This window comes from Sinocyclocheilus grahami, unplaced genomic scaffold (assembly GCF_001515645.1).
Source record: "Sinocyclocheilus grahami isolate Dianchi unplaced genomic scaffold, SAMN03320097.WGS_v1.1 scaffold482.1, whole genome shotgun sequence".
Classification (NCBI taxonomy): domain Eukaryota; kingdom Metazoa; phylum Chordata; class Actinopteri; order Cypriniformes; family Cyprinidae; genus Sinocyclocheilus; species Sinocyclocheilus grahami.
Window position 1 is genome coordinate 146,304 of NW_015505661.1, and position 20,603 is coordinate 166,906.

At 35.9% G+C, this 20,603-nt stretch overlaps 1 protein-coding gene across 1 annotated transcript in view; it reads left to right on the plus strand.

The window, feature by feature from the left end:
* The window catches only part of LOC107553828 (adhesion G-protein coupled receptor D1-like), a 51,424-nt gene that overhangs the window by 28,085 nt on the left and 2,736 nt on the right, over positions 1 to 20,603 (plus strand). The window contains exons 15-25 of the mRNA XM_016236136.1: positions 10,000 to 10,073; positions 11,613 to 11,736; positions 14,961 to 15,064; positions 15,281 to 15,392; positions 17,007 to 17,160; positions 18,993 to 19,059; positions 19,151 to 19,217; positions 19,307 to 19,398; positions 19,479 to 19,605; positions 19,854 to 19,895; positions 20,164 to 20,256. Coding sequence (XP_016091622.1) covers positions 10,000 to 10,073; positions 11,613 to 11,736; positions 14,961 to 15,064; positions 15,281 to 15,392; positions 17,007 to 17,160; positions 18,993 to 19,059; positions 19,151 to 19,217; positions 19,307 to 19,398; positions 19,479 to 19,605; positions 19,854 to 19,895; positions 20,164 to 20,256 — 1,056 coding nt within the window. The remainder of the gene's footprint in view (positions 1 to 9,999; positions 10,074 to 11,612; positions 11,737 to 14,960; positions 15,065 to 15,280; positions 15,393 to 17,006; positions 17,161 to 18,992; positions 19,060 to 19,150; positions 19,218 to 19,306; positions 19,399 to 19,478; positions 19,606 to 19,853; positions 19,896 to 20,163; positions 20,257 to 20,603) is intronic.

Sequence of the window (20,603 nt, forward strand, 5' to 3'; positions counted from 1 at the left end):
ATAAATTAGAATGTTGTGGAAAAGTTAATTTATTTCAGTAAATCAACTCAAATTGTGAAATTTGCAGTGTATTAATACTCGTGTATTAAATAAATTAAATGCACACAGACTGAAGTAGTTTGAGTCTTTGGTTCTTTTAATTGTGATGATTTTGGCTCACATTTAACAAAAACCCACCAATTCACTATCTCAACAAATTAGAATATGGTGACATGCCAATCAGCTAATCAACTCAAAACACCTGCAAAGGTTTCCTGAGCCTTCAAAATGGTCTCTCAGTTTGGTTCACTAGGCTACACAATCATGGGGAAGACTGCTGATCTGACAGTTGTCCAGAAGACAATCATTGACACCCTTCACAAGGAGGGTAAGCCACAATTATGGAGTATTGTCAAGAGGAAAATGAGAAACAAGAGAACAAAAAATGCAGATGAGCTGAAGGCCACTGTCAAAGAAACCTGGGCTTCCATACCACCTCAGCAGTGCCACAAACTGATCACCTCCATGCCACGCCGAATTGAGACAGTAATTAAAGCAAAAGGAGCCCCTACCAAGTATTGCGTACATGTACATTAGATGAACATACTTTCCAGAAGGCCAACAATTCCCTAAAAATGTTTTTTTATTGGTCTTATGAAGTATTCTAATTTGTTGAGATAGTGAATTGGTGGGTTTTTGTTAAATGTGAGCCAAAATCGTCACAATTAAAAGAACCAAAGACTTAAACTACTTCAGTCTGTGAGCATTGAATTTATTTAATACACGAGTTTCACAATTTGAGTTGAATTACTGAAATAAATGAACTTTTCTATGACATTCTAATTTATTGAGATGCACCTGTAGTACAGTTAGGTTTTTATTTTTTTGTTAGCAACTGTTTATTGAATTTTCTTTTGGGAATAGCAATATAAAACAAAAAGCAACTGGGCAAATTTAATACCCACCCCAACCCTGGTAGACTTAAAAAAAAAATAATAATAATAATAATAATAATAACAATAAATATGTATATAAAAATAATAATAATAATAAATAAATAAAAATAAATAAATAAATAGTAATAATACAAATAAATGAATTAATAATAATAGATAAATAAATAGCAATACAATAATATTTTAGAAAAGCTGACACAACATTAAAAGCTGAATGCTATAAATTGACAGTTTTCATGTTAGATCCATGTATACGAGAAGTTGAGAGTTCCATCGAGATAATGTCCAACAAATACACAGTACAGGTTCGTCTGTCCATTGTGTGAGGAGGATTCCAACGGCTGACTAGTAATTTTTTTGCTGCTGTGAGAGCAGCTAACAGTAAATATCTTTGTTGGACGGACAAGGTGAGGTCCCAAAAGTCATTCATGAAAAAATGGCGCGGATGCAGTTGGGTTTTTAAAGGTACAAGAATGAGTAGTGCTCACCGCCAGACACGTTTTATAACTCACACACCCACTTCCTGTCTGAACTCACTCACTTAAGCGCCAGCTCCCACACTCCCTCGCTCACACAATATTCTATACTAACTTTAAGACACTTCTCAGCTACTCACCCATAGGGACTGGGTGTCGTTCAAAAATTTCCTATATGGATATAGATACCTTGACTCTGATATCGGTTCCTGAACGATACATTTTTCGATACCAATTTTATGAAATCCGTTTTAACATGATTACATTACACATTACCTCAAAAAAACCTTCGTTTTATTTAGAGATGAACTAATTGCAATTGTCTTTGCTGATTTTGATTTCCGATTGTTTTGTAAGTGTGACCTGCCAATTCAGATTTTTGCTGATTCAAATGTTCTTTCTAAGAACTATAATTGACAGCATATACAGACAAAAATCTACCTTTTTCAATGCAAACACAATATTTACATAATAAAATAAATTATTAAACATTATACTTTCCCCCAATCTGGACTAAGTTACAGATGTTCTCTCACATAAACAGCTGTGACTGGAAAGAGGTAGAAATGAGTTGCTGTATATAACAAAACAGATGTCATTTCCTATTTTGTTTATAAATAGCCATTTTTCCCTAACCTTATTAAATATGTCATCTTTCACACCAATTACATTGTTTCAATTAATTTGGTTAGAATAATAAAAAACTGTAGAGTTCAGAAATCAGTATCATCAAACTCCATCTTTCCAATGCGGAAGAACAAGAAGCAGCATTAGATGCATTTACACAGACTGTATGATGAAGCTGAGAGGTGCTATAAATACATTCACACCGCATAAATGTGTTGTATGCATAAATAATGAGATTAGATTATTGTTTTAAAAAAAATGTTGGACATTCAAATAAGAAATGTTGGGGAAAAAAATGCAATGATACTTTTAAATATGAAACCAAACCACCAGTAGTATAGACACTTAGTCATTCATTCAGCCGATTCATTCAAACAGCTGATTCATTCAGAAACGAGACAAGTGACTGTCTTTATGAATAGGTCACTGAATCATTGACTCACTCGTTCATTCATTCATTCTGATTTGTTCAAAAACGTGGATTGATTCACGTTCAAAAACATAGTTGACATAGTTTATGACAATAGCGATTGAGGTGGGAACGTTATAGGTAAGAAATTGCGCAACATTCAGGAGCTGTTTTTCAATCCCTGCCCTGTGAATTTTATAAATACAACAGCTTTACTACTAAAGGCTACATTATATTTCTCAGCAATGAGGTTTTTGTAATTAAACCAAGCTTCACTATTAGGTTACTCGCTCGTCCATTCTCTATCCTTCTCTCTCATTAATTCATTCGAATTCATTCAAATAAAAATAATTTTACAGCGCTACTTTATTTCACCTCAGAATTCTACATCTAACAAGCTGTAGATAAAATAGAATATGAAAATTACTGGTATTTACATGACAATGTTATGTTTCATGGGCGATCAAAGGGTGACCAAAATCTTATTTCACAATATGAGTAAGTTTATTCTGTCAAAAGTTTGGAATAATTAGCAAGGTTAAATTAGTTTGATCAAAAATACAGTTTTGAAATATTACATATTTGATATAACCGTTTAAAAGAACTGTTTTCTATTTTAATGTCTTTTTAAATTTATTCACTCATTGATTTACTCATTCACTCGCTGACTCATTCATTCAGTCAGTCTCACCTTTATTCACCTACTTAATCAATCCCTGATTGCTCAGCCACTCATCTATTCAAACACTCGATCATGGATTCACTCTATCGCTCAGCTACTCATTCATTGGCTTACTCACTCAGTCTTTATTTGAATGTGTCTTTGAGTTGGTCTGACGTCCCCCTCTCTTTATTTCCCCTCCCTCTCTCATGCTTTCTCAGATGAATCGTTATAATCTATAGCAGATGGTCTGGCTCAAGCGATCTTGTTGTAGCCAACGGCTGCGGATTGTGTGGCCTCCTCCATTTCTCCCTCTCCGTATCTCTCTCTTTCTTTCTTGTACTCTAAACTGTAGCTTTTAAACTGTTAGTTTTGCCTTGCCTTGTTACTCTAACAGTTATATCTTTAGACTTCTCATATTATGATTTACAGTGACCAAATCCTCCAGCAAGCTTGTGTTTTTTTTAACGTTATGATAGAAATACCACTAAGCTCTTAAAACGTCCCCACATGATCACCTGAGCACGTTCCACTGCGTATTTAGCCTTGACTGGATCCAGGTTTTAAGGCTCTACAGAGGCTTCAACTATTTCCTAGCTTTTTCCAGAGATCCGGAGGACGTCCGACAACTGGCTGACCCCCTGAGCATCTCTGGGTTTCTCCTCTGACCACGCACGACTCCTAGGCAGATGTTATACAGCCTCAGTCTCGCCAACGTCAGCCGAGTCTCACTGCATGAATTTAGGGATATTTATAAAGACATGCATGCACTTATTTTACTTTTAAAATGAGCTCGCTCTCTCAAAGTGTTTCTCATGCTAATGATTCTAATTCAAGACCCACTACTTGAAATCTCAAGAATTTAACTTTTTAATTGACCTTAATCCATTATGATTAAACATTTTGTGGGGAAAATTATTCATAAGTGAGATAGATTGGTCAAAACAACACTATTTTCATCAACACAATTGTTTTATCTCTGTTTATGCACAATGTCACTGTTTATGGACAGGAATTTTTCACATGGTTTGGCCATGATCAAGAATAGCCAGTATAAAGCGATCACAGTGGCATTTATTGATACTAAATTTAGTTTTGTGACATGGGCCTGATTGTGATTTTGTGAGAATCAGATTAAAGTTTATGGTTAGCACTCACTGTCTACACAGTCATCCATGCTTACTTGGGTAACACTAGTTCAGATCTGGCTTGCGATATTTCCTGTTCCTGTCTCATTTCCAGGTTTTTGATGGAACAGGGTTCTACATTTTCATTGACTTTGCAAGTACATTTTCTTTGTCTACAGAAGCAGCTGCTCGAAATTACAGCCCAGCCTGTCCATAGACTATGTAATTACAGAGCCTGTGAATAGAACGAGAGAGACCGAAAACCTACATTTACTTTTCACCATTTATCTTCTGTGTTGAGCTTGGAGTGCACTCCTCTGTGTTCTTAAATTTAGCCCAGCCATTCTTTATTTAGATTGAGCAGTTCTTTAAATATACCCATGTGCAGTGCCATTAACCAGCATACCCCAAGAAACCAAAGGCAGCAGATTTCGTATTATGTGTAACAGGGTTTGGTCTCAATCAGGAGAATGTGTGAGGAGATGTTTAGCAGGCCATTCCCAACATGTGCTCTTGCGTATGTGTGTGAGAGAGAAAGAGAGACATTATACGAATAAGATGTATTTAAAGGCACAGTCCATCAAAAATGTTACATCAAACTCAAGCATTTACTAATTTATTTTACTTACCTAATATAAATCTTATTGATCCAGAAGAATTGTTATAGAACATATGAGACATTTGAACAGCTTTTTGGCTGCTTTTTGAGAGAACAGACCACTATTTAACTGCTCTTTTAACACTTGGGAGATTCTGTAGGCTTGTGTTGCATAAATGAAATATAGACTTCATTGTATTGCTAGCGCTCAGTTTTTCCTTCTGTTAGTCAGTGGGTTAGTCATAAAAGTCAGGCATCAAGGGTAATGTCCCAAAAGTATAGGCACAGTACTCCCACTTCTTTATCGGCCCTTCAGATACCCTCTGCTATTGCCTTTTTAAGGTAAAGCTATAAACTGTGATGATATGTAGGCCTAAGTTAAAATATGTATCTAAGTTATACGTTAGAGCAGATGAGACCCCAAACCTCTCATATTTAAAGCTGAAATGTTATGAAAGTGGCAGATGTAGGAATGAAGTCAAATTAATTATATTAAATTCAATAATAGTTTATTGTGCTTGAATAGGTCTGCAAGACTACTAGCTTTATTGTTTCAATTATTTCTTTAAATATTTGAATATGATATTATACTATGTACTGCTAGAATATTTCTGATAATATTATTACATATTATACACCACAATTTGGGATCAGTAAGATTTTTAAAGAAGAAATTAATACTTTTATTCAGCAGCGATGCATTAAAATAATTAAAAGTGACACTAAAGACATTTACAGTATAATGTTTCACAATATTTCTAATTTGAAATAAATGCTGTTCTTTTGAACTTTCTATTCATCAAAGAATCCTGAGAAAACCCTGTATATACATAAAAATATTAAACAGCAACATTGTGTTCTATTTTTTACTTTTACAGTTATAAATGTTCCTTGAGCAGAAATCATTCTAATGGTGTGTGCACACTAAAAGCGAAGCAAATATTTGAGGCGAACATTGCGCGTTCGAGGCGAAGGCGTCACCCAATTCGTGTCATTCACTTTGCCAGGCGCAAATTTGTGTCTTTTCAATGGTAGTGTTAATGATAGGGTTATTAATTATCTTTATGTTAAATTACATGTGCTTGTTTTAAATAATATTCATGAGCTAAGCCTTTGCCATGTTGTGATGTTACAGCCAACACATCTGTGCACCTCCCACCCTCAAACGGTTCCCAACAAACGGTGACGCAGATGGAGAGATCACGCACTCGGGTGTGAAGTGTGAGGAAGTTTAGCACCCACGTGAAGCTTTCAGGGGAACTTTGAAAAAGACCCAAGTAGAGCAAAGCTGTGAGGTTGTTTTCTATTAACTTCTGGCACATTCTGGTGGAAGAAGTCTCATATTTTGACAAAAGAGATGAGAGGCGGGCTAAATGAGAAACTATTTTACTCAATTGTTGTGACTTTTGGTGATTTCAACCATATTAAACCAAATTTCAACCATATTAAACCAAATCCGCAGGGCTCAACCCAGCTTACATGCCTTACGGTCCCTGATTGTTGTCCAAAACCGTCAGTTTCATCCAGAATGTTGATCCATATTCACATTATTGCCATTCTCCACATTCCTCTGAGTGACAATACAGAGGCTCACATACGCTTGGAATTACACGTCGTCCAATCAGGAGAGAAACTGACGCACCAGTTGGCAAAGTTGATCGTGCAAATCATTCCATCAGCATGAGTGTTTTCTGCTTAATTATGAACACATGTCACTCAGTCTCTCTGAATAGACCTGATGTGTGATTACACAACCTGCTGCCATCTGATAGGCCGTTACACAACCTGCTGCCATCTGAAAGGCTGGTGAGTATGATGTCATAGCAGCTGCCAAATACCCCAAGCACCCCCCCAAAAATCGAAGGTTACGTAACATCTAGCCAACGTTTAACCCCTGCGATGAGTACAGTTCTTAGTGGCTATAAAAGTTATAACTCAAGGACTTCTTTCAAACCTGTACAAGCTTGTGGTTTGTTTATCATAAAAGCTTCTGCTTAATCACCTACCTGTGTTTTTGCATGTATTTTAAGTGGAATTTCGCTCTCTCTGTATTGAAAGGGAGCTCCTCCAATACTGCGTGCTCTTTTGCAAGCCCTTTGTTGTTAATAAAGTGTTGGAGTGCTTTCACACTTCTCTGGCAAGTGCAGAGCGCTGCAGGGCAGGGGGGAGCCACAAACACCAAGCCAACCCCATCTGTGTTCATTTGACTGGTGAGAGAGAAAGAGACTTGCTGATGGAGCTGTAAAAATTACCTGCTTTTTTTAGTAATGAGATTTTGGCCTAGAGAGAGAGAGTAGGACGGCAGTAGACTCTGAAAGAGAAGCTAAAACGAATGAAAGTGAGAAACTTTGGGGGGCGCAGAGAAGAACCGCACCCATAGCTGCTCCTCTCCTCTCATCACACAGTCTGTCTGTCTTGTCCCTGTCAGTATGGCTCAAACTTTCCATTTACTCGCACTTAGACTGACTTTTGGCTTGTGGAATATTGTATTCTGGCACAGAACGGACCACAAAATTTTACTTCGAAATTGCTAATTAATTGGTGTATTTTTTTTTTCAATCTCCACTTGTGGCTTTGCAGAAAACCCTGAAAAATAGAGGAAAATGTGTTAAAAAATTAAATGATGTGATGTTAAAGGGTTAGTTCACCCAAAAATGAAAATTAGGCTGTGTTTTACTCACCCCCGAGGCATCCTAGGTGTATATGACTTTCTTCTTTCAGACGAATCCAGTCGGAGTTATATTAAAAATTGTCTTTGATCTTTCAAGCTCTATCATTTCAGTCAGCGGGTGTTGCATTGCTTCAGTCCAAAAGACCTGAAATAAAAAGCATCCTTCCATAAAAAAAGTGTCTCACACGGCTCCGGGGGGTGAACAAAGGCCTCCTGTAGCGAATCGATGTGTTTTTGTAAGAAAAATATCCATATTCAAAACGTAATAATCACTTTAATGTAGCTTGCGCCAACAGTTGTACACAGAAGCAGGTTGAGGTCAGCGGTGCACATGCGCCGGTGAGTCTCGTGAAAACCAACGTTTTTTAACAGGAGCAAAGGAAGCAAAGTTTCCTTACTTTAGCAAAGGAAAACCAGTCTCCTCTTGGCTTATATCGAAATCCTCTGACATTCTTCTTTACAAATCCTCGTTTTGTACTTCTAATTAGTGACCATTGTTTTGTTTTGATCTCTCCGCTGCGTTTACGTGTTGGTCACTTCTGAGTGGCGCATGCGCAAAGCCGACCTCCGTACGTCATCCGCCCGGAACTCCTTCTGTTTACAACAGTGAGCGCAAGCTAGATTCAAGTGATTATTACGTTTTGAATATGGATATTTTTCTTACAAAAACGCATTGATTCGCTACAGGAGGCCTTTGTTCACCCCCCGGAGCCGTGTGAGACACTTTTTTTTATGGAAGGATGCTTTTTATTTCAGGTCTTTTGGACTGAAGCAATGCAACACCCGCTGACTGAAATGATAGAGTTTGAAAGATCAAAGAGAATTTTTGATATAACTCCGACTGGATTCGTCTGAAAGAAGAATGTCATATGCGCCTAGGATGCCTCGGGGGTGAGTAAAACGCAGCCTTTCATTTTTTTTCATTTTTGGGTGAACTAACCCTTTAATATTGCAACCTACTTAAACTATTAAAATCTGTGGTGTCCTTGAAATTATACTGATAACCACAATAACACAACAATGTAACTGTTGAATAAAATAACTATTTAAATAAAATCTAAAATCAAATGTGATTGTATCATGCAGGAACTTCTGGGAGCATTCAGGAATTTATTTTATTTTAATTTTTTTTACTGTATAAATTATTAGTATTTAACTATAAAGTCTTATCTTTATAAAATATAAATAAGTTTGTTTCCCATATAAAAAAAAACATGTAAAAATACTAGAAGGTGTGTGTGAACTTCCCTCTCTGAAACTCTTAGACATCCTTTACGCCATTTTTTTTTCAGCCATACGAGTAGTGCAAAATGTAAAAAAAAATTTAAAAAAGGAAGCACCAGGTTTGTATCTCCTAACACCCCATGCAAGTACTCAGTCAGACTGTTCTTTCCTTTTAGATGTTAATGTTTTGTTCCGTTCCCTTCAGACAACAACACACTTTGCCACTTTCAGTTAAACCACCATTTTATTAGGTAAACCATCTTCTTAAATTAATTAAGTTCATAGCCATGTGCAGGCAAGAGAGGTTTGGAAAATGCTACAAACTATGTTTATTCTGACCAAATAATTTGTTGTGACTGTTAAGAGTCCTATCAGTCAGAGTTATTATAGTTACAACTAAAATTTAAATAAAAAATATAATAAACATTAACTTAATATAAAATATTTTAAAACTTAAACTTACTGCTGTTATATAGTTGTCAACACTACATTTCTTATTTTCTAGCTTAATGTGCTAGAATAATCAAAAATAAAACAGAAATAAATAATTAATAAAAACGATATACATATATTTTAAAATAAACACCAACTAATATAAATAACAACACAAAACAAAATTACCAAAACTTTAACTAAAATTTAAATAAAACCACAAAATATAAATAATTCAAATTAATAAAAACTGTAATTGTATCTTAATCCAAAATAACACTGCATGAGAAACTGACTAAATTTCACTTGTCATCCTGAGTGTAATGTTATCTTTATTTCTATCTGCTGTCAAACACAACTGGTTCAAATTTTGAATGTTCAGAGTTAGTATGTTCTTCCGATTCTCTCAATTCTTTCCTCTCTTAAATAACCACCAGTTAGACTGGATGATGTCCTGGAGGTAGTTTCCAAGCTGTTTCCGAAACATAATTTATCTACTCTGCCAGCTTGTTTCCATTCCTGTCTGGAATATGGGTCTGTACTTTACTCCATCCCGATATAGTCATGTCATAGATGTTCTGAGAGTCTGACTATTGAAAAGAGATGAAAAGCGTTCTTGTTTCTGAGTGTATATATTTACTTGAGAGGACTGTGTGTGTGTGTATGTGTGTATGTTTTGAAATGTCACCTATTGATATATTTAGCAATATTGCACCACTGATACTGCAACACTTATGAGTGCACCTTTCTGACTGAGTGAGTCTGAGAAGGACTTTACTGTGTTACGACATATCAGCTGTGATGTTTCATTCTTAACTGTGTTGTTCCCTGTCTTTCAGAGTAAAGAACAGCAACTCCAGGCCTTAAACCAAAGTAACAAAGTGTTCCTGTACTGCGCCTTCCTGGACTACAGGTGGGTTTTTATTTTATTTTTATTTTTTATTTTTTTCAGAAAAACTTATGAAAACTTAATGCATCGTTTTAACAGTACTTTAATATAAAAGTCTTATCCAATTAACAGTTTTATGGTAGCTTTTTTACATGCTGTTTCTGTTAAAACTCTTAAAATTACAGCATGAGACTCATGTTTACATTTTTAGATATTTTTATGATATCTTTCACTTTATTTATGGTCTTTTATGTTTCTCTTTGAGTGTTTCCCAACTTTCATCCTCAGTGTCACTGTTCAGAGATATTTATGCAGTCCTTCCTGTATATTCTCTCTCTCCCATCTATCTCTCTCCATCTGTCATTTTAAGTCCTGTGAAAGCTTGTCAGCAAGTGCTTTAATATATCAATGTGTGTGTCTTATATTTATGTCCCACTGTTATCCCATTACCTATGTAAGGGCCAGAAATAGGTTACATTTATAACATTTAGCACATATACAGGTGCATCTCAGTAAATTAGAATGTCGTGGAAAAGTTCATTTATTTCAGTAATTCAACTCAAATTGTGACACTCGTATATTAAATAAATTCTATGTACACAGACTGAAGTAGTTTAAGTCTTTGGGTCTTTTAATGGTGATGATTTTGGCTTACATTTAACAAAAACCCACCAATTCACTATCTCAACAAATTAGAATACTTCACAAGACCAATAATAAAAAAAAAATTGTGAATTGTTGGCCTTCTGGAAAGTATGTTCATTTACTGTACATGTACTCAATACTTGGTAGGGGCTCCTTTTGCTTTAATTACTGCCTCAATTCGGCGTGGCATGGAGGTGATCAGTTTGTGGCACTGCTGAGGTGGTATGGAAGCCCAGGTTTCTTTGACAGTGGCCTTCAGCTCATCTGCATTTTTTGGTCTCTTGTTTCTAATTTTCCTCTTGACAATACCCCATAGATTCTCTATAGGGTTCAGGTCTGGTGAGTTTGCTGGCCAGTCAAGCAGTACATCGAATATTTAAAGAATAGAATTTGCAGTCTTGTCATTTTTCCTGCAGTCCAATCCAATCTTTGTCTTCCAATTCATCATTCAACCATGACATTTAGAAAATATGAAAGTCTGTTTGTAATAAAAAGCAATTTTAAACCATAATAGTTATACCCGAAAAATCACTTAAAGCCAATAAACGAAGCCAATTCTTAGGATCATGTGAAAAATTTGAATAATTTGAAATGGAGCATGTTTGATTTGGATTGAGACTTTCTTGTCTTCTCTCTCTCTCATTCTTTTTCATGCTCATTCACTCTTTCTCCCATGTGGGCATTTAATAAATGACTGTATTTATAATGGAATGATGAAGCTGGAATATTTGCTCTCACTGAGATTAATGGGGTCTTGCATTAGTTTTGATTTAATTTAGATCTGATTTGATTAATAACTCGCTGGTAATTCCATTAACGCTGGGTGAGGGTGTGAATGTGTATGGTTTCAATATAAACAATGAATAACTCCAGCAACTGTAATGCTCAATTAAACCTGTATGTATGTGTGTGTTTCAGCTCCAAGGAGGGTGTGTGGTCCAATGAGGGGTGTGTGAGAGCTGATGGAAACCTGTCCTTCTCTATTTGCTTGTGTAACCATCTGACAAACTTCGCCATCCTTATGCAAGTGGTTCCCATGGAGGTGAGGCTCTCTCAGTGTTGCTCTGTCTGGTGCTAGTTTTATTTTTTGCTATAGATGAATTATTATTCGTCTTGCTTACTTTGGCTAAATATTAATTTGATTCAAATAATTCAAGAACTTTGTAGCTCATTGTGTGTGGTTTTAGGTTTTACACAATTCTGTCTACATCCTCCATGGAACATTAAACTGATTAGTGTGACAGTAAAGACTTTTATGTTACTATTTCAAATAAATGCTGTCCCTTTAGACTAGAAAAATCTTATCGACCACAGACCATAGTACACTTTTTTTTTTTTTTTTAATTTTCATATTCTTTTTTTTTTTTTTTTTTTTTTTTACAGTTTTGCAAATTACATTGTTAGGAATAACACATTTTACTGCTTTACTGTTCTATTTAGCCGCTTTCATTATTATTGATTCTGCAAAATTTCACCATGAGAGCCCCATTTTAAGATTAAAAAAACAAGCATTCAGCATCAAAAAACACATTTTGAGACCTCTGTGATTTTCTCCATTCCATCTGTTATGAATGCAAGAATGCATTCAATCTGAATGGCCCATTTTAAATGAAAGCATGCAATTTATTTCTAATTTTGATGCAAATCGGAGAATCGAATCCTGCCACAGAGATATGCACAAGCAGACATTGACATCTCTGCATATTTACCTTTTTGCGTAAGAACATTTCTTTGAGATAGAAACCTTTTGTAACCATAGTAATCACTGTCACTTTTCATCAGTTTAATGCATCCTTGTTGAATAAAAGTATGTAAATATATTTCTTTAAAAAAAAAATCGTACTGACCCCGCACTTGAGCAGTAGTGTTAGTATAACTTATGAATATTATGTAGAATATTAATTTAAAATTGGACCATGTTTCTTGTGGGGGTTTTTCTGATGAGGCACTATACTGCAACATTATTCTAATCAAAAAACGACTTATTTACTCATTCGGTCTGACTTACTAAGCTTATCTAAGCTGTATATGTCAAGAAATATGCACAGTGAACCCTGACGTTAGTGGAATTTCTCAGGATTCCTTGATTGAGCATGTAGGTCATTTCCCAGCAGGGATCTCTGAAAACACCAAGGCACTGCGATGAATGCGATGCTAACTGTGTTTCTCGTCTTCAGCGAGCCAACAGCATGCAGGGCTTGAGGTTTTGATTGGCCAAGACTCTCAGTAAATCAGCAGCAGAGCTTTAAGCGAGAAGACAATTTGGATGTAGTTAAGACACTTCTCCAAGGGTGACGTGCTGGATTTTGTTTCAAGTTCATTCGAAACCTGTCGTTGTGTGTGAAAGCGTCTCGAGAGAGGCCGCTGGTCACAGGCTGCCAGTGCGGGTCGAAGACTGGGCTCTTTTTGGGCGGACAGATGGATTGTCATTTGTCAGAGGAAGCTTGTAAATAACATCTGCCTTTGAAATACTGAACGACAGGCACAGCTTGATATTTTGGTAACCCTTGTCCTGTTGATTTATTTAAAGAGAGCTGAAGGGCGAATTTAACTCAGGCTAAAGACCCTGTCAGCAACAACTACTCGCAAAGTAGGGACATGTTTGTGAAGAGACATATTGCTTCACACGAAGGCAGATTGCCATTTGCCAGATCCGTGCACAAGCCAAACCGAGGCACCCAGGTGCAGCTTGGCTCTTCTGCGTCTATCATCTGCATGTGTTTGTTGAGAAAATCTGTCCTCGCTCAGTCATGTAATCATCTCCTCTGGAGCTTTGATGTTAATATCCGCCTCTGCCTGGGCCTCAATTAGCGGCTCACCTCAATACTTCAAGCCTGGAGGAGATCGTGCTTTCTCCACCGCTCCGCAGATCCTCGATATTCTGGGCCCACGATAATCACAAGGCAGGAAACGGAGTTAATGTACGATCGAACCCACGCACGGAAATAGAATTATGGGGGAAAACAACTGCCAATGGGTCCGGCGTGCAGACGCAACACTGAGTACCAATTACTGGCACTGGGTCAGAGGAGCCGTAACAATACAGCTCTATATCCTGACGGATGTTCGGGAATAAATCTGTTCGCTCTTTACCAACAGATGCTTAAGGTGTCGTAGCATGGAAATCTTTCCACCTGTAGTGTTAGTCAAGGGTTTTTGCGCCAAAAACAGTGATGCTTTCTTTTTTATCACCATTTTACACTCTCGCTCTACTTACAAAATCGAGTTGTTTTGTATCATTTATGAAACAACCAGTACTTAAAAGCGCATATTAAATTGGCCAAGCCGTGAATTCAGCAAATGTTTTAGTAGTAATATTTTTTGTTTGATTGTTCACTAAGGCTGCGTTTATTTGATCAAAATACTGTAAAAACAATAATATTGTGAAATAATACTACAATTTAAAATAACTTTTTTCTATTATAATTATTTTATAATTTATTCTTATGATGCCAAGCAGAATTTTCAGCATCATTACTCCAGTCTTCAGTGTCACATGATCCTTTAGAAATCATTCCATTATGCCGATTTGCTGCTCAACAAACATGTCTTATTATTATCAAATAATTAGTGTTTAGCTGATTAGTGTTTTTATGAAAACTGCAGTACATTTTTTTTCAGGAATCTTTGTTGAACTGAATGTTCAAATCTTATTTTTCTTTACTTTTTTATTAAAATTGAAACTTACATTTTAAAAGTCTTTACTGTCACTTTTTGTTTAATTTAATGCATTGTTTCTGAATAAAAGTATTAATTTCCTTAATTTGTATTATTGACTCAAATCTTTTTAACAGTTAGTGTATAACAGGTTCCAGAAAAGAGAAATATTGAGGATTAATGTGTATAGAGACTGAATACAGAGATAGTTGTATGCATAAAGGCTGTTACTGTTCATCTTTTTTAACCGTCGGTCTACCATGTCTGTGAATAGTTAGTGCTCTTTATGAAAAAAAATAAAAATAAATAAAAAAGCTTGTTCCAAGAATTGACTTGATTGATTGTCAGACTCATGCAGGTTTGTTCTGATGAAATTATCTTGAAATTGCCAAGTCATTTAATATTATGCGAACATCAGTCCCTGTGCAGCTGGTCATCAGTAACCTTTGACTTTACAATCAGTGGACTGTTGCTGTGGTATTCAGTGTTTCTTATTTGTAGTAACACTGAGGGTTTTCAACCCCCTTCAGTGCTGTACACTAGACTAACTTAACACTAGACATTTTCATCATCTCATTGCCTGTGCTGTCATGTTTGTCTCCACCTCAGCTCTCAAAGGCCCACAAGGTGGCGCTATCCACCATTAGCTACATCGGCTGCTCTATCTCTATTTTCTGCCTGGCAATTACACTGGTCACCTTTGCTGTCCTGTCGTAAGTATCCCACAATGCTCTGTGAACATGCATGATTTTAATCTACTATTTAAACATGGTCAAAAATGTTTTATTCACATTGCTAAACTTCTCATTTTCTTTTTGATTTATTAAATATAATCATTTGCAATTTCAATGAATTGAACACTAAAAGCTTTTAATGTTTCTGCATCATTACTATTAAAAAATGTATACTTTTTTTTACTGTGCATACAGGTCGGTTAGCACCATCCGTAATCAGCGTTACCATATTCATGCAAACTTGGCATTTGCGATCTTAGTTGCTCAGATCCTTCTGCTCATCAGTTTCTGCTTCAATCCCAGCACGGTGAGTCCATCTAACACTCTAACACCCTCCGTTGTCCGACACAAATAACAGATAACATAATAATAAGAACTGTATATTCTTCAATTACAAATAATAGTTGCATAGGGAAAATAAAAAGATTTTACATTGATTTCATGTATTTTTGTTTTAGTTTTTTTAGAATTTGCATTTAGATTACTTTAATATCTTATAATAATAATTCCTTAATAATTCTAATAATAATAATATTTAAATAATAATTTATTAATTTAAATACTTTTAAGTCATCCTTGTCATATCATTAAGTCCAGTATTATTTTAGTATTATTTATATACTATTATATTTTTTCTTAATATAGGGCTTCTTTTTTTAAATCTAAATTATTTATACTCAATTTTCATTTTAGTACATTTTTTGTCAGTTTTGTCATGTACTTTTTTAATGTTATTAATCAGGTTTAATTTAGTTTATTTTAGTTTTAGCTCAGTTTTAGTTTTTAGTTTTTTTCCTGTTAGTAATTTTAGTGCTTTAACTTGCACTAAAATTGTAGCATTGGTTACTAACTGAAAAAAGTTTAGGTTTTCCATCTAACATTTATATTTTATTTTATTTCAGCTTCATTTTAAAGTTTTAGTTCAAAAATAATAATTAACAAAAATAATTTTCGTTCTAGTTTTAGTTAATGATAATAACCCTAATTAAGTCATCCTTGTTAAGAGTACGGTGGCCCAGCAGTGCACAACACAACAAAATCTCCACAACACAACAAAATTAGCACAACACAATGGAAACAAGCTGCAACACAGCGAAATTAGCACAACACAATGGAAAAAAGCCACAACATGGCGGAAACAAGCCGCAACACAACAAAATTAACACAAAACAAACCACAACACAACGGAAACAAATCGCAACGACAAAATTAGCATAACACAACGGAAACAATTCACAACACAGTGGAAACAAGCCACAACACAATGAAATTAGCACAATGGAAAAAAGGCACAACACAACGAAATTAGCACAATTAGTGCTGTGTTGTGGTGATTTCGTTGTGTTGTGCACTACTGGGCCACTGTATAGGAGCCACTGTAGAGTGCAGTTCTGCACTAAAACAACAGAGAAAATTTTTTTACTAAAATAAAAATGAGAGTATCCACACAAATATTGTTGGAAGAAGCTTGATTATGAAATGTTCGAATTAAATCGACATCTCATTTACAATACGTGATTGTGTTTAATCGTGTTTGTTGTTTAATGGTGATTATTGTATCATCATCAGTATCAGAACCAGCATGTTGTCATTACATAAAGAAATCTAATAAGGTGGAAAGAGCCGATGACTCCACTAATCTCCTAACATGCCTCCGGCATTACGGACAGATTCATTTGATACTCCGTTAATTTGATTGTGCTTCCTCTGTCTGAGCACTTGGCTGAAATCTTGCTATGTTAATGTCAGTGTTGAGATCACTGAGCTCAACCACTCTGTCGCCCGTATGTTTATTTTAACAGCATGTGTTACATTAGCTAAGATGAACAAAATAGATCCGTTTTCGGTACAGTGCATTTTGTCTAGACGCTTGTCCTGATCTGAAAGGCCGCAGCAAATGAAACTGTCCTCTCTCTCCCAGCTCCCGTGTAAGATCATGGCCGTATTGCTGCATTTCTTCTTCCTGTGTGCGTTCGCCTGGATGCTGGTGGAAGGGCTGCATCTCTATAGCATGGTGGTCAAGGTGTTCGGCTCAGAGGGCAGCAAGCACTTTTATTACTATGCAATCGGATGGGGTGAGTACAACATCTTGCAGACTGGTTCTGAGCGCTAGGTGTGGAGAATGCAGCAGACCACCACAATCTGCCATACTTTATTGGCACTCTATGGCATCACTGATTCATATGCGTACTCGACATTTTTTCAGTGGCACTTTTTAGTGAATTTGTTCCTTGTATACACACACATTCATATAAACTACACACTTCATCACACACAAACAAGCTTGAACTGACTTACAAATCATCACACGCTGAGAAGAAAACATCAGATCAGTTTCATTTGCCTTAAACGACCCGATTCAGCGTAATGCACAAACCCAAGAGAGTCAAATGAGGTTGTCCCATGGCAGGCATTAGAGAGAGATCAGGCACCTCCCTCAGCCATGACTGATGTGGCAGTGTCGTTGAAAAGGGGAGGAAAATAAGAAATTTGTGCGCTACAGTCTGTCTGAGATGTCAGTAGATTAAAGGACATAAAATCTTCAGTGGGTCATCGATAATGATGCCGTCACTGTTATTAATTGACCTGATCTCAAATGTGCATATGTGATAATAGACAACATGTGCTCTCTCGCTCTTTTGAGAACAGTTTATAATCAGCCTTTTTTTTCCCCCTCACATAAAATGACATTGCCAGAGCTACAAGGGGCCTTGAAGTAAATCAATATACACATTTATTAGTACATGCAAAGTTGGCATCATGATAACTGAAGGTGTTTTCCATTATTACATATGATAAAGTGTTGAATAAATAGACCTGTTTATTTGTATCCATAGTGACACGGGTGATAGGCTCAGTGTGGATGAAGAAAACAGGCTTTGTTAAACTTAAGTCATTACTTCAGACTGAAGTCTACTCCCTTTCTAAAAGCCTTCGGCACAGCCAGGCTGCTCTTTATTTATGGTGGCACGAAACAACCAGCTACAGTCCAAACGTTCTTATTTTAGTTCCTACGACATAATCTGAAAACTTCTATGCTGGGTTTTACAACAAGGTATTTTTAGCTCCAATACCGTTCCAGGTTTTTTCCCACAAACATTTGTCTTTTTGCACGTCATTCATATATAACAAAAACATATGGTTAGAGGGAGAGAGGGATTTGACAACACTACTAAGCTATTAACTCTTTATACTTTATACTATTTAATATAGTATATATAGTGAATTATTATTACAATTTAAAATAAAATAGATGTTTTCTATTTTAATATATTTTAAAATGTAATATATTCCTGTGATGGCAAAGCTAAATTTTCAGCATCATTCCTCCAGTCTTCCGTGACACATGATCCTTCAGAAATCATTCTAATGTGCTGATTTGGTTAACATTTCTTATCATTATCAATGCTGAAAACTGTTTATTTAAGTAGCAGTTTATTTAAAATAGAAATCTTGTGTAACAAAGTAAAAGTCTGTCACTTTTGATCAGTTTAATGCATCCTTGCTGAATAATAGTATTAATGTATTTTTTGTCCAAATTTCAAGTTGTATACATTAAGATTGTGAAATAGTATATTTAAAAAATTACATTAACATTATTTAATAAATGATATGTTACCATATTTATTAGTGTGTATATTTGCATTTCTCACTATTTTTTAACCAAATTATCTTTTTGCAGATAATGTCACAAATTTTTTAACCAAATTATCTTTTTGCAGACAATGTGACAAATGAGTTATTAAAAGTTTGTAAATAGTCTGTTTATAATAATTATACCTGCATTACAAAGAAATGTGGTTTGAAGTACTTTTCAATTAAGTATAAGATATCAGGGCACTGCTATCACTGTTTGAAATTGTTACTGATGAAACTTTCCTCTAAAACTGTTCACGTCTTTACTCAGGATGTCCTTTGGTCATATGTGTGGTGTCTATGACCTCGTCACTAAACAGCTATGGAGAGGCTGGCAAGTAAGTTACCATGGGTCATGGCAAAATCCAGTTTGAGGAGAAAAGATGACTTGTCTTGCGTCATTTGTCCATCTTGTTTTGTATTTCTCAGTTGCTGGCTGTCTCTGAAGAATGGGGTGATTTGGGCTTTTGTAGCCCCTGCTCTGTTTGTTATAATGGTAAGCAGCTGTTAATAAGGTGTGTGTAATGCACTACATTAGATGAGCATGACAGGAACACTTTTAATGTTGTAATCTCTGCCATCCAGGTGAACATTGGCATTTTGATAGCTGTGACACGGATCATATCCAGGATCAGCGCTGAAAACTACAAGGTTCACGGAGACGCCAACTCTGTTAAGTGAGTTTATCTGCTGTCATGATTGTAGTATCAGCCATCGTGCGTTTGCTTTTTTTTCATATGCGTCATTGTCTTTCTAGGCTTACGACTAAAGCGGTGGCGGTACTCTTGCCCATCCTGGGCATATCGTGGATCTTTGGGGTTCTGGCGGTGAATGACCACTCCCTGCTTTTCCAGTACATGTTTGCAGTGTTTAACTCACTACAGGTCAGGCATCACTACTGTGTAACATAACAGTTTCACCAGCAAGCTCATTGATTTTCACTTTCAGTTTACAGCCTCCAGAGTCAATAGCGCCATCGCCTAACAATGACAGCTTTAAAAAAAATATGGGACATAACAATGTTTGAAATGACTTTGGACCTGGACTGACTTGTAAGAACTTTTGCAGATGTGAATTGGAGCGCTTTCACAACATTTAGTGTTATCTGTTGTTTTTCTTTTATTCCTCAAAGGGGTTCTTCATATTCCTGTTTCACTGTCTGCTAAACTCCGAGGTAAGAGTGTGTTTGTGCAGCTGTGTCAGAAGTCTGTGTTGTATGTCGGGGAAAATGTCTGACGTAGCCGCAGCAAAGAGAACACTGCTGTAAATGATAGAGTTAAAGTGTGATCGCCATCTAGTGATGTTAATTTGATACTGCATTATGTGAATGCATTTATAGAGAGAGACTTTAAAACTATTGCAATGTCGTTTCCATATTAAAACCAGAGTGTATCAGTCATGCTGTTTGTTAACAGGTTTCATGTCTTGTTACTCCTCTACAGGTGAGGGCTGCTTTCAAACACAAAACCAAAGTGTGGACTTTAACCAGCAGCTCAATCCGCAACATCAACGTCAAACCTTTCAACTCCGACATAGTGAGTAATTCCAGTTCTTTTCATTTTTACATTTGTATTGTTCATGACCAGTGAATTTAAACACACACATGACATGAATGTTTTTGGGAAATGATTTGCATATTATGTACAATAAAACACATTATAGTTTAAATCTATATTAAATGCAGTTAGTTGAACTTGAGAGTGCATTGTCAACCCACTGAAGTAGAACTTGAGTTCATCTTTTTGTAATTTTATAATTACTTCTGTTTACTTCTATTTGAAATGTGGATAATGATGTGGATAATGTGCACTGCCAAATGTACTGACAAGCATTTATGGTAAACTAAAATGTTCTTAAATAGCATTCCTAATAAAACTTGCAT